Below are 14,795 nucleotides of genomic sequence, written 5' to 3' on the forward strand. Positions count from 1 at the left end.
TGCCTTCCTCCTCCTCTTCCTCCTCGTCACCCACCTCGCATACGAACTCGTCCTCGTCCTCTCACATTGTTTCTTCTATCCATTCTCAGACTTTCTCCTTCCCACCTTCAATAACCTGTTTGCTCTCTGAACTGGCTTATATTGGTTGTGTCGCATCATTTGAAACAGGTTAAATCCATTTTGAGTGGTTGTGTTCAATCAATGACATGTGTTCTCTATTTGTATTTGATTGTTGCCACTTGTGTTTACCAGTATGGATGACATGTGCATTAGAGTGCAGAATGTGTTTTGAGAATGAGAATGTGTTGAGAGTTTTGCTGAAAAGTCTAAGTGACATCTGCAGATTGTGCTTTACCATGTGAAATGGTTTAAGGTATTGACAACAGACTGCATAATTTGCTAAATGAGTCCAGGCAACTGAGAACTTTGTTCAGCCAATGGGTTTTAGTGTTTTAGCAATTGAGAAAAACTGTAAATGACTTACATTGCCAAAGTACGTACATAACAGCAATGATTGGACTAACAGTATTAAATAATAATAATAATAGTAGTAGAAGTGGTAATGATATTAACATTAACAGCAACTACAACAATAGCAATATGAATAATAATAAATAAAAGTTATAGTAGTAGACTCGCTCTCTCTATCTTCCTCTACTCTCCCATTTCATTAAGCTGAGACGGCACTAACACACAGTGACAGATGCACTCTCACACACCCGTCAGTGCTGGTGTGGCTCCGGAGCTGTGACAGGGCCTTGCTCCATGCCCTTAACCAGTGGGCCTTCTAGTCTCTTTTAGAAGGCATTAGTAGACAAAGCGTAGCTGCTGAATTGTGTCTACTCATGCTAAGCATATATTTTTCCTGGTTAAGGATCCTCAACTGAATTTCCCTCAACAGAGTAAATGACTATTGTTCTCTCACACCATTCTTTAGTCCAGTACAGTGATGGTGGTTCAGTATTTGTCATACATCGTTGTTCAGCGATGACAATAGGGATGCCAGCAGCATACCACCCTGCATTCCACTGCTGTTTTGCTTCTGAAGCTATTGGTTGGTCCTGGTCAGTCCCTGGATGGGAGATCTGGTGGTGTTGGAGGGCCAGTAGGAGGCACCCTTTCCTCTGGTCTAAAGAAAAATATCCCAAAGCCCCAGGGCAATGCTTGGAGACATTACCTTGTGTAGGGTGCTGTCTTTTGGATGGGTCGTTGGGTGTCCTGACTCTCTGTGGTCACTAAAGATCCTATGGCACTTACTGCAAGAGTAGGTGTGTTAATCCCGGTGTCCTGGCTAAATTCCCAATCTGGCCACCTAAACATCCCCAGTTTACAATTGGCTCATTCATCCCCCCCTTCTCTCCCCTGTAGCTATTCCCCAGGTCATTTCTGTAAATGAGAATGTGTTCTCAGTCAACTTGCCTGGTAAAAACAAAATGCGATACAGTGTTGTTACATCACCAAAAAGGAGGAAGAGTAGAGTAACTTCTGCTAAATGGCATATAGAGTTCTTGGTGGTCCATTTGCCGGTAGCAGTAGCATTGTGACAAAGGATATCCTAACAGAGAGGTCACACTGAGTAACCGGCAGAATTATCACCAATCCATAAATTCCCTTGGTGCATCCTCCCTCTGTGCCCCTGAGAAATCACTTAGGAGAGTAGTAATGGCGCTATTCTTCTGGCCAACAGCATGAATGGACCTCCAGTGGGCACAGTGGCATGGTTCCTTTATGCCACCTCTAAGCACTCACTCCTAGTTAAAAAAAAACTGAGATTAGCTTTTGTTACCTCTCCTATAAAAAACATCTCTCTTTAAAGAGAGGGAGGATTGACTGAACTACTCCCTTTAACTGTGTCCTTCAGTAGCAATTCCAATCCCTAAACTGATTGATTACATCTTGGTTCAATATGACTAGGCAAAGTAAACCCAAGAACTTGGACTATCGCAATAAAGTCATTGTTAATGGTTAACTACTTGAATGTGGTGTTACCGCAACTGGGCCTATTTGTTTGGCTCAACAGAGGGCCACTGTACACTAATGCCTCAGTCTGTCAGTGTTTTGGCTGATGCAAATGTCACTGAGTGATATGATATCATGTTTACCCATTTGCTGTTTGCACTTGTTGAAGGTCGGGTAAATTACTTTTTCCTGTCAGGGAAACGATTAAGTAGCAGATTCTGCAGATTCGGGGCTGTTTGCACACAGTGTGATATTCCCTGTGTTTATTCCCTGTGCTCTATCTTCTCTCTGCTTTGGGTAAGGCAAACACTGCATTCCTGTGCAGTTGGAACAGCCTGCCTGGCCTACCTGTGTGTCTGGATTCTAACATTGCTTAGACAATGGTGTTTGCAGAGTAAAGGCCCAGTATTCAACCCCACTCACGTCTGTCAGCATGAACAGGACACCGTTTCTATGTGTCCAGTTTGTAGTCAACGCCTGTAGGAAAACACTCATCCTTTTAGGGGTGCATATGGTGTGTATTCTCAGGGACTTGACTGGTAGGTAATACATGTCAGAATTTCTCAACTGCTGCTGATTGCTTCAGCAGGGTTCCTCAAACTCCATTGAAACCTCTGACATAGAGCTAGAGCTAAATGGGAGCTAAACTCATGTTTCACAGCACAAGCTTTATGCCTAAATACGAGCCCAAACAAGAGAAGCACCTCATCAGTCGTGACAGACAACACAGTCTAATGCTGTGTCTCTAATTAGTCTTTGTTTGAGAACAAAGCTCCGTAAAAGACCATATCAACAAATTCAATACGCTCATCAGGCCGCTGCTGTGCTAGCACAAAGCATTAGGGCACTAGGATAGGCTCAGAGGCACACCCGCTTTCTTCACAGCAAGATAATGAAATCAGCTCTAATTTATTCGCTCACAGCCAGCCTTTGAGAGGTGTGGCGGTGCCAGAGAACTTTACAGCCCTAGAAGATTCCAGCCTAAATGAGCTGACAATTAAAACAAACACACACAAAAGAGTAGGGAAAGAGGTGCATAACACCTATCCATCTATCTTCAGATCTCCCTGTCTGCTTTACTTCATAGATAGACCAGGTGTGTTGTATGCACACTAATGGATAGGGTAAACAGCCTCATCATCACTTTGTTATTATTATTATGTCCCTAGCTAACATATTAATGTCCCTCAGCTCAACCAAACTAAAGCACACTCACTAGAGTTTTTCCCCCAGTGTAATTCCATATAATTTGATTGTTCTCTCCCACCTATTCCATAGTGTTTGGAAAAGATTGCTTAATAATGGATAGTGTTTTACTCCAGTAATGGCTTTATGAAAAGCTTTTTGTTTTGGACTTAGATGTAGTCTCGCTCTCTCTTTCTCTCTCTCTCTCTCGCTCTCTCTCTCTCTCGCTCTCTCTTTCTCTCTCTCTCGCTCTCTCTTTCTCTCTCTCTCGTTCTCTCTCTCTCTCGCTCTCTCTTTCTCTCTCTCTCTCTCTCTCTCGTTCTCTTTTTCTCTCTCGTTCTCTCTTTCTCTCTCTCTCTCTCGTTCTCTCTTTCTCTCTCTCTCTCTTCCAAAGGACGTCCTCCGACCAATCAGAGCGCTTGCAGCATGAACTAACATGTTGTCCACCCAATCAAAGGATAAGAGAACGAATCTAGTACTGAAACATAGGCTACACCTAACTAGCACTGCAGTGCATAAAATGTGGTTTGTAGTTGACTCATAGAGAAATACAATAGTTGAACAGTTTTGAACAAATTCATTTATTAAAAAATGAAGGAGAAGCAAGAGAGAGAGAGTGTCACGATCGTCGTAGTGAGGAGACCAAAGTGCAGCGTGATGTGAATGCATACTTTAATAATTGACGAAAAAACACGAAGTACACTAAACAAAACAAACAAACTAAAAAGACGACCGTGACTGCTATAGAAACACTGTGCTAACATGCAACATAACATAGACAATAACCCACGAACCACAATACAAGAGACAACGACAAACACCTGCCACTGATTGAGAACCATATCAGGCCAAAACACATAGAAATAGACAAACTATACAGACATACAACATAGAATGCCCACTCATATCACACCCTGACCAAACAAAACATAGAAACAAACATAGAAACAAACAGGCAGGGTCTGGGTGGGCTCCGGACTGGCTGGCTGACGGCTCTGGCGGCTCCTGGCTGGCTGATGGCTCTGGCGGCTGGTGGCTGGCTGACGGCTCTGGCAGGTCCTGGCTGGCTGACGGCTCTGGCGGCTCCTGGCTTGCTGATGGCTCTGGCGGCTGGTGGCTGGCTGACGGCTCCTGGCTGGCTGGCGGCTCTGGCGGCTCCTGGCTGGCTGATGGCTCTGGCGGCTGGTGGCTGGCTGACGGCTCCTGGCTGGCTGACGGCTCTGGCAGGTCCTGGCTGGCTGACGGCTCTGGCGGCTCCTGGCTGGCTGATGGCTCTGGCGGCTGGTGGCTGGCTGACGGCTCCTGGCTGGCTGACGGCTCTGGCGGCTCCTGGCTGGCTGACGGCTCTGGCGGCTCCTGGCTGGCTGACGGCTCTGGCAGGTCCTGGCTGGCTGACGGCTCTGGCGGCTCCTGGCTGGCTGATGGCTCTGGCGGCTGGTGGCTGGCTGACGGCTCCTGGCTGGCTGACGGCTCTGGCGGCTCCTGGCTTGCTGATGGCTCTGGCGGCTGGTGGCTGGCTGATGGCTCCTGGCTGGCTGGCGGCTCTGGCGGCTCCTGGCTGGCTGATGGCTCTGGCGGCTGGTGGCTGGCTGACGGCTCCTGGCTGGCTGACGGCTCTGGCAGGTCCTGGCTGGCTGACGGCTCTGGCGGCTCCTGGCTGGCTGATGGCTCTGGCGGCTGGTGGCTGGCTGACGGCTCCTGGCTGGCTGACGGCTCTGGCGGCTCCTGGCTGGCTGACGGCTCTGGCGGCTCCTGGCTGGCTGACGGCTCTGGCAGGTCCTGGCTGGCTGACGGCTCTGGCGGCTCCTGGCTGGCTGATGGCTCTGGCGGCTGGTGGCTGGCTGACGGCTCCTGGCTGGCTGACGGCTCTGGCGGCTCCTGGCTGGCTGACGGCTCTGGCGGCTCCTGGCTGGCTGACGGCTCTGGCGGCTCCTGGCTGGCTGATGGCTCTGGCGGCTGGTGGCTGGCTGACGGCTCCTGGCTGGCTGACGGCTCTGGCGGCTCCTGGCTGGCTGACGGCTCCTGGCTGGCTGACGGCTCTGGCGGCTCCTGGCTGGCTGACGGCTCTGGCGGCTCCTGGCTGGCTGACGGCTCTGGCGGCTCATGGCTGGCTGACGGCTCCGGCAACTCCTGGCTGCCACACTCTCCCTGTGCCCCCCCCCAATACATTTTTGGGGCTGCCTCTCAGGCTTCCAGCTGCGCTGCCGTGCTGCCTCCTCATACCGGCGCCTCTCTGCTTTCACTGCCTCCAGCTCTGCTTTGGGGCGGCGATATTCCCCTGGTTGTGCCCAGGGTCCTTTGCCATCTAGAATCTCCTCCCAAGTCCATGAGTCCTGCTTTCTTTGCCGCTGCTGCTGCTGGCCGTTACCACGCTGCTTGGTCCATTGTAGGTGGGTTATTCTGTCACGATCGTCATGGTGAGGAGACCAAAGCGCAGCGTGGTGTGAATGCATACTTCAATGATTTACGAAAAAACACGAAGTACACTAAACAAAACAAACAAACTAACAAGACGAACATGACTGCTATAGAAACACTGTGCTAACATGCAACATAACATAGACAATAACCCACGAACCACAATACAAAATAGACCTAAATATGGTTACCAATCAGAGACAACGACAAACACCTGCCACTGATTGAGAACCATATCAGGCCAAAACACATAGAAATAGACAAACTAGACATACAACATAGAATGCCCACTCATATCACACCCTGACCAAACAAAACATAGAAACAAACAACGCAAATAATAGCCAGAGTGTGACAGAGAGAGAGAAAGCTAGCTGTATTTTGTATGTTTTTCACTTTTACTTACTTAAAAATTCAAAGGGCACTCGCACATCTGAGTTATCTTTTTTTCAGGTACATGCTAACAGTTGAATAAGATGAGAAAAAAAGAAGAAACCCACACACTGCTCTTGATAGTATTACTGCTCTTTAAAAAGCTTTAGGTATCGGCCTCAAGGCCTTATGATTTTATTCTTCCTCTGACGGGGAGTATGAAATATCGGACCAATGCACAGCATGGTAAGTGTCCATAATGTATTTATTAAACTGAACACAGAATACAAAAAAACAAGAGAAATAAATGAAAACCAAAACAGTTCTGTATGGAAAACACAGACACGGAAAACAACTACCCACAAATCATAGTGGGAAAACAGGCTGCCTAAGTATGGTTCTCAATCAGAGACAACCATAAACAGCTGCCTCTGATTGGGAACCATACTAGGCCAAACACAGAAATACAAAAACATAGAACAACACATAGAATGCCCACCCCAACTCACGCCCTGACCCAACTAAAATAAAGACATAAAAAAGGAGCTAAGGTCAGGACGTGACATAGAGGCTTTTTTTTTAGCACCTTTATGTAGACATAGCTCCACCCACATCCGTTCCATGCATTGAATGGGGTTGGAATCGAGGGAAAATAAGTAATGTTACCAAAAATAGAAATGTACATTTCATGAATATTATAATAACGTGTGTACATAAAACGTATTAAACACGTCTGTAAAACTACAATCAGGACATCGACCCACCAAGCAAGTTTTCATAAATCATTGGGTACAGCGCAAGAAAAATGTCAGAGTAATTCATGTTCACATTTACAACATAACATACATCGGCATTTCATCATTAAGACCTTTAGGAAAAATGTCTGGAAGGTGAAAATTTAAAAACATTCTCTTTTGCTCTGAGTACTATTTATATCACCTCCCCTGTCTGATATCTTAACTTTCTCTGTGCCACAAAATCTAAAGGTAGAAATGTCAGGTTTTTGGTCATTAAAATGTCCTTTGACTGGGTAATCCCTGTCGTTTCTCCTGATTGATCTTTTATGTTCACTAATTCTCTGTTTGAGAGAACGAGAGGTTTTACTTACATAACACAGCCCACATGAACATTTAATCATGTAGATAACATGTGTGGTGGAGCACATAATAATGTAATTTATTTGGAACCGTATTCCTGTATGTGGGTGGCAGAAATATTCACACTTCATCATATTGTTGCACCTTGTGCAACCTCTGCATGTATAGCTACCATTCGGAAGAGGGCATGAAAGAGCCTGGCTGATTTTCTTTTGTGGCCGGCAGTTGGCATGGGCCAATTTATCGCGTAAATTGCAACCTCTCTTATAAGTGGTTGATTCTTAAATTCAGCAGGTAAAGCTGGTTCCGATGATAAAACATGCCAGTGTTTCTTGACAGCATCTCCCACTTTGCGTGAGTTCAAAGTATATGTGGAGGTGAACATTACTGTCATGTGTGCTCCCTCTCCGGCCTCTAGGTCACCAGGCTGCTCGTTATGGCGCATACCTGTCACCATCATTACGGGCATCAGTGCATTATGACACTCACCTGGACTTCATCACCTCCTTGATTACCTGCCCTATATATGTCAATCCCTTTGGTTTCTTCCCCACTTGTCATTGTTCCTGTTTCATGTCGGTGCGCTGTTCGTGTTTCTTGGATTGTTCATTTATTTATTAAATATATTCACTCCCTGAACTTGCTTCCCGACTCTCAGCGTACATCGTTACAATTACAGTGTTCTATAGCTCTAGTGGGTCTTTTTCATCCACACATTGTGGAGGGTAGCCTCTTAGAAACCTTTTGCGCATCTCCGCTGCTTTTTCTTGATAGTCCTCTGTGGAGTGGCATGTACGGCCCAATTTGAAATACTGGCTTCTTGGAAGTCCTCTTTTTAATGGCTCAGGTGGAAGCTGTCCCCCTGTAATAGAGTATTTCTGTCCAATTCTTTTCTAAACAGGGTTCCATTTGATATCTCAATCCACATATTGAGGTAATGAACAGGTTTAATGTCACATTCAATAGTGAATTTGAAATTGGGGTCAATGTCATTGAGTAATGTCATAAAGTCTGACAGCTCTTCTCCCATTTCTCCCCATATGAAACTTTTTTTTGTCAATATATCAATACTACTTCAGGACTTGATTCAAAAATGTATTTTAATTTCCATTGTTAACAAAACGTTCTTCAAAAAGACCCACATAAAGGTTAGCATTGCTTAGCTAGCAAATGCAGCTAGCTAGTTTAGCATACTCAAACAGAGGGGGATGCTAAACTCAGTAAAAAAATAAACATCCTCTCACTGTCAACTGCGTTTATTTTCAGCAAACTTAACATGTGTAAATATTTGTATGAACATAACAAGATTTAACAACTGAGACATAAACTGAACAAGCTACACGGCCATGTGACTAACAGAAACTGAATAATGTGTCCCTGAACAAAGGGGGGTCAAAATCAAAAGTAACAGTCAGTATCTGGTGTGGCCACCAGCTGCATCAAGTACGGCAGAGCATCTCCTCCTCATGGACTGCACCAGATTTGTCAGTTCTTGTTGTGAGATGTTACCCCACTCTTCCACCAAGGCAACTGCATGTTCCCGGACATTTCTGGGGGGGAATGGCCCTAGCCCTCACCCTCTGATCCAACAGGTCCCAGACATGCCCAATGGGATTGAGAGCTGGGCTCTTTGCTGGCCATGGCAGAACACTGGCATTCCTGTCTTGCAGGAAATCACGCACAGAACGAGCAGTATGGCTGGTGGCATTGTCATGCTGGAGGGTCATGTCAGAAAAGTCACCGTCCCAGACCATGACGGACCCTACACCTCCAAAATCGATCCCGCTCCAGAGTACAGGCCTCAGTGTAACGCTCATTCCTTTGACGATAAATGTGAATCCGACCATCACCCCTGGTGAGACAAAACCGTGACTCATCAGTGAAGAGCACTTTTTGCCAGTCCTGTCGGGTCCAGCGATGGTGGGTTTGTGCCCATAGGCGACGTTGTTGCCAGTGATGTCTGGTGAGGACCTGCCTTACAACAGGCCTACAAGCCCTCAGTCCAGCCTCTCTCACCCTATTACGGACAGTCTGAGCACTGATGGAGGGATTGTGCATTCCTGGTGTAACTCAGGCAGTTGTTGTTGCCATCCTGTACCTGTCCCGCAGGTGTGATGTTCGGATGTACTGATCCTGTGCAGGTGTTGTTACATTGTGAGGACGATCAGCTGTCCGTCCTGTCTCCCTGTAGTGCTGTCTTAGTCGACTCACAGTACGGACATTGCAATTTATTGCCCTGGCCAGATCTGCAGTCCTCATGCCTCCTTGCAGCATGCCTAAGGCACATTCACGCAGATGAGCAGGGACCCTGGGCACCTTTCTTTTGGTGTTTTTCAGAGTCAGTAGAAAGGATTCTTTAGTGTCCTTAGTTTTCATAACTATGACCTTAATTGCCTACCGTCTGTAAGCTGTTAGTGTGTTAACAACCGTTCCACAGGTGCATGTTCATTAATTGTTTATGGTTCATTGAACAAGCATGGGAAACAGTGTTACAGTGTTTATCCTCTCTGGCCAACATCCAGTGAGGTTGCAGAGCGCCAAATTCAATTACCGAAATGCTCATTATAAAAATTCATAAAACAAAACATATTTTACATAGGTTTAAAGATGAACTTATTGTTAAACCAACCACAGTGTCATATTTATAAAATGTTTTTCGGCGAAAGCATACCTAGCCCAGAACATACCTAGCCCAGAACATAGCCCAGTTGATAAATTATTACAAACAGTAACCAGCCAAGCAGAAGCGTTACAAAACTCAGAAATAGAGATCAAATTAATCCCTTATCTTTGATTATCTTCATATGGTGGCAATCAGAAGACATTAATTTACTCTACAAATGTTCCTTTTGTTCGATGAAGTCTCTTTATATCCAAAAACCTCCGTTTTGTCAGCGCATTTTCTTCAGTAATCCACAGGCTCAAACTCAGTCAAAACAATCAGACAAAAAATCCAAATTGTATCCGTAAAGTTCATAGAAACATGTCAAACGATGTTTATATTCAATCCTCAGGGTTTTTTTTAGCCTCAATGATCTATAATATTTCAACCGGACAATAACGTCGTCAATATAAAAGGTAAACAAGAAATGCACATAACTGACTTGCCTAGTTAAATAAAGGTAAAATAAAAAATTAAAAAAAAATACTGTATCGCATTGAATAGAAAACTACAAAACCCAACAAAAAAAAACTACTTCCTCAGATTTCTCAGATTTTCGCCTGCTAAATCAGTTCTGTTATACTCACAGACACTATTTAGAGTGTTTTCTATCGAAATCTACCAGTTATATGCATATCATATCTTCTGGGCCCGAGTAGCAGGCATGCTTTTCATCCAAAATTCCGAATGCTGCCCCCTACCCTAGAGAGGTTAAACCCTTTAAAATGAAGATCTGTGGAGTTATTTTGATTTTTACAAATTATCTTTGAAAGACAGGGTCCTAAAAAAGGGACATTTATTTTTTTTGCTGAGTTTATGTTAGCTAGCTGGCTATCAAACACTAGAACTCTTCCAAGTCAAGGTAACCTTTTAGATTTATAATGTATCGTCACCGGGGCCCACCAGTGTCACTGCTAAACTGCTTACTAAGGTATCTACACTCTACTGCATGATTGTAGCAGGTTTACTAATACGTTAGTTCTAGTAGCTATGTTGACTTTGACATTAGCTAATATGGTGACAACAATGTAAGCTGTGGTTAGTGGTTATGATATCAAGTTTTTGATTGGAATGTTTGTTTTGCCTGGTCATGAACGGCTGATGTGTTGTGCACTGAAGTCCACAAGCAAAGATAAAACATGAGAGGAGAGTGCATAGATGCAAGAAGGAATTATACAATCAATGGGATCATGTTGTTTGTATGTGATTGCTATGAAAGTGAACTGTATTTGCATGTGATCATTCCGGTGATTTTATTGAACATTTTTTAAACGGAAGCAAACAGAACGAAATGGGGATAAACATACCTGAAAATATTGTTTGCAATTGTTCGACTAATGATTACGCCCTAGATCATCTAGATGCAGGCAAGACTGTGCAAGGCGATATTGAAAGTGTCAATGCCTGTCACCTTGATTACTCTAATTTCTCTCGACCTGTGCACCCACAGTACATTGTAAACTTTCATTCATAGGCTAGGTTGTAGCAACCTCATGCTGTGAATAGGGAACATTTGAGTAGCAGCCTACACCTATCAATGTTCCATTGAGCTGGGTGAATGGAATATGAATGACAGTCATCCAAAATGCTGTAATATAAATAAGGCCATGCTCATTAGAAAAATATTTTAAACAGCACAGAACGCAACTGATATATGCTGCAAATAAATTTGGCATATCTGCATTCACAATCTTGCTTCTTCTCCTTCACCCTCAAGGCCCACCTCTGTCCTTATGCAGTACCTTTAGAAAGTATTCGCACCCCTTGACTTTTTCCACATTTTGTTGTGTTACAGCCTGAATTCACAATTTATTAAATATATTTACACACAATACCCCATAATGTCAAAGTGAAAACCTATTTTTAGACATTTTTCCAAATGTATTGAAAATGAAACAGAAATATGTCAGCTGCGAGTCTTTCTGGGTAAGTCTGTAAGAGCTTTCCACACTTGGATTGTGCAACATTTGCCCAGTATTCTTTTAAAAATGTATTGAGCTCTGTCAAATTGGTTGTTGATCATTGCTAGACAACCATTTTCATGTTTTGCACTAGATTTTCAAGTACAGTGCCTTGCGAAAGTATTCGGCCCCCTTGAACTTTGCGACCTTTTGCCACATTTCAGGCTTCAAACATAAAACTGTATTTTTTTGTGAAGAATCAACAACAAGTGGGACACAATCATGAAGTGGGATGACATTTATTGGATATTTCAAACTTTTTTAACAAATCAAAAACTGAAAAATTGGGCGTGCAAAATTATTCAGCCCCCTTAAGTTTGTAGCGCCACCTTTTGCTGCGATTACAGCTGTAAGTCGCTTGGGGTATGTCTCTATCAGTTTTGCACATCGAGAGACTGAATTTTTTTCCCATTCCTCCTTACAAAACAGCTCGAGCTCAGTGAGGTTGGATGGAGAGCATTTGTGAACAGCAGTTTTCAGTTCTTTCACAGATTCTCAATTGGATTTAGGTCTGGACTTTGACTTGGCCATTCTAACACCTGGATATGTTTATTTTTGAACCATTCCATTGTAGATTTTGCTTTATGTTTTGGATCATTGTCTTGTTGGAAGACAAATCTCCGTCCCAGTCTCAGGTCTTTTGCAGACTCCATCAGGTTTTCTTCCAGAATGGTCCTGTATTTGGCTCCATCCATCTTCCCATCAATTTTAACCATCTTCCCTGTCCCTGCTGAAGAAAAGCAGGCCCAAACCATGATGCTGCCACCACTATGTTGCTTTTACGCCAAACATAACGTCTTGCATTGTTGCCAAAAAGTTAAATTTTGGTTTCATCTGACCAGAGCACCTTCTTCCACATGTTTGGTGTGTCTCCCAGGTGGCCTGTGGCAAACTTGAAACAACACTTTTTATGGATATCTTTAAGAAATGGCTTTCTTCTTGCCACTCTTCCATAAAGGCCAGATTTGTGCAATATACGACTGATTGTTGTCCTATGGACAGAGTCTCCCACCTCAGCTGTAGATCTCTGCAGTTCATCCAGAGTGATCATGGGCCTCTTGGCTGCATCTCTGATCAGTCTTCTCCTTGTATGAGCTGAAAGTTTTGAGGGACGGCCAGGTCTTGGTAGATTTGCAGTGGTCTGATACTCCTTCCATTTCAATATTATCGCTTGCACAGTGCTCCTTGGGATGTTTAAAGCTTGGGAAATCTTTTTGTATCCAAATCCGGCTTTAAACTTCTTCACAACAGTATCTCGGACCTGCCTGGTGTGTTCCTTGTTCTTCATGATGCTCTCTGCGCTTTTAACGGACCTCTGAGACTATCACAGTGCAGGTGCATTTATACGGAGACTTGATTACACACAGGTGGATTGTATTTATCCTCATTAGTCATTTAGGTCAACATTGGATCATTCAGAGATCCTCACTGAACTTCTGGAGAGAGTTTGCTGCACTGAAAGTAAAGGGGCTGAATAATTTTGCACGCCCAATTTTTCAGTTTTTGATTTGTTAAAAAAGTTTGAAATATCCAATAAATGTCGTTCCACTTCATGATTGTGTCCCACTTGTTGTTGATTCTTCACAAAAAAAGACAGTTTTATATCTTTATGTTTGAAGCCTGAAATGTGGCAAAAGGTCGCAAAGTTCAAGGGGGTCGAATACTTTCGCAAGGCACTGTAGATTTAAGTCAAAACTGTTACTCGGCCACTCAGGAACATTCACTGTCTTGCATTGGAAACCTCCCTGGTCTTTGTGGTTGAATCTGTGTTTGACATTCACTGCTCGACTCCGTTTGGTACAGAGCTGAGGTAGTCAAAAAAATCATGTTAAACTCCATTATTGCAACTTGTTACACATTTTTATTACTGAACTTATTAATGGCTTGTCATAACAAAGGGGTTGAATACTTATTGACTCAAGACCTTTCAGCTTTTGATTTCTATTTAATTTGTTTAAAAAAAAAGTGTGTAAGCCAATCACACAAAATCTATATTTAATACATTTTCAATTCATGCTGTAACACAACAAAATGTGGAAAAATGAATACTTTCTCTCTCAATCTCTTCTCTCAATGCAACATTGGTTTTAGTAGTCTAACACAGAGTCTGGTTTCTCTGTAGGCAAAGCCATCCACGCGTTTGGGAACGGGACAGACGTGGGAGTGTGGCAGCCCATGCCTCCGGTACAGACCACCACCTCCACCACCACTCCTTCCCAGAAGGCTAAGGACCGCTCCCCCAACTCACTGGATGCCGCCACAAACACCAACCATCTCAACACAGGAGACGAGTCCCTCTACCACTTCTGTGGCAGCTTGCAGGTGAGGGCTCAAGCAGCTATGACACACAGCAAGAAGTGATTTCATGCCCCATGGATCTCCTGTCCTGGGGGCCTACGGCCCAGCATCTAATCTTAGGGAACTATTTTAAGATGGCACTGGCTTAATTTAAGCAATATTGATTTAATGAGGTAGAACAAATCTGTAGAGTATTCAGCTAGCACATTTGGTTCCTTGAAAATTGGTTCTGAGAACAAAGCCATAAGTTTCCTGACTGGTAAAACGTAACATTTTTTTAAAAACATTTTGATAACAGAAGTGACATTTTTGCATGTTGTGGGAACGTTTATTCTTAGGTTGCAGGGAGGTTCTGAGAAAGTTTTACTATGTTTTTAAGCTATGTTTTGATAACTGAATGGGAAATTGCCTGCCTGCCCATTTATTTTATCGATGCCAATTACTTAATTAATTAATTAATTAATTTGTCAATGAAAATTAATTTCATTGACAAATAAGATATATGCTAACTGTGGATAACAGTCCTTTAAGCTAGTTAGCTAGCAAAGCGATTCACAACTGTAGCCACCAAAATAACTTGGTCACTCACCCACTCCTCCAATGACTTGACATCCTCCCAGCAGCTAGTTAAGCCAGCTAACGTAAGGCTCTGTGTTTTTAGCTTGCTAAATAAATAGCTAGCTACATAAATAGATACGCTAGCCCAGGGGTGTCAAACTCAATCAGCACACAGGCCAAATTGAAAAAATAGATTGAATTCCCAGGCCAGACATAGTTGATTCATTTTTACAGAAAACATCTAACTGGCCATTGATTTATTAGAAAAAATATGGCCCTTTATAA

At 43.6% G+C, this 14,795-nt stretch overlaps 1 protein-coding gene across 3 annotated transcripts in view; it reads left to right on the plus strand.

Moving 5' to 3' along the window:
- The window catches only part of LOC139381159 (GDNF family receptor alpha-1-like), a 124,753-nt gene that overhangs the window by 101,497 nt on the left and 8,461 nt on the right, over positions 1–14,795 (plus strand). For all 3 annotated transcript variants that reach the window (XM_071124520.1, XM_071124519.1, XM_071124518.1), the window contains one exon: positions 13,777–13,976. In XM_071124520.1, the coding sequence (XP_070980621.1) occupies positions 13,777–13,976 (200 nt within the window). The remainder of the gene's footprint in view (positions 1–13,776; positions 13,977–14,795) is intronic.

Source organism: Oncorhynchus clarkii, chromosome 23 (assembly GCF_045791955.1).
Source record: "Oncorhynchus clarkii lewisi isolate Uvic-CL-2024 chromosome 23, UVic_Ocla_1.0, whole genome shotgun sequence".
In the NCBI taxonomy this organism is placed as follows: domain Eukaryota; kingdom Metazoa; phylum Chordata; class Actinopteri; order Salmoniformes; family Salmonidae; genus Oncorhynchus; species Oncorhynchus clarkii.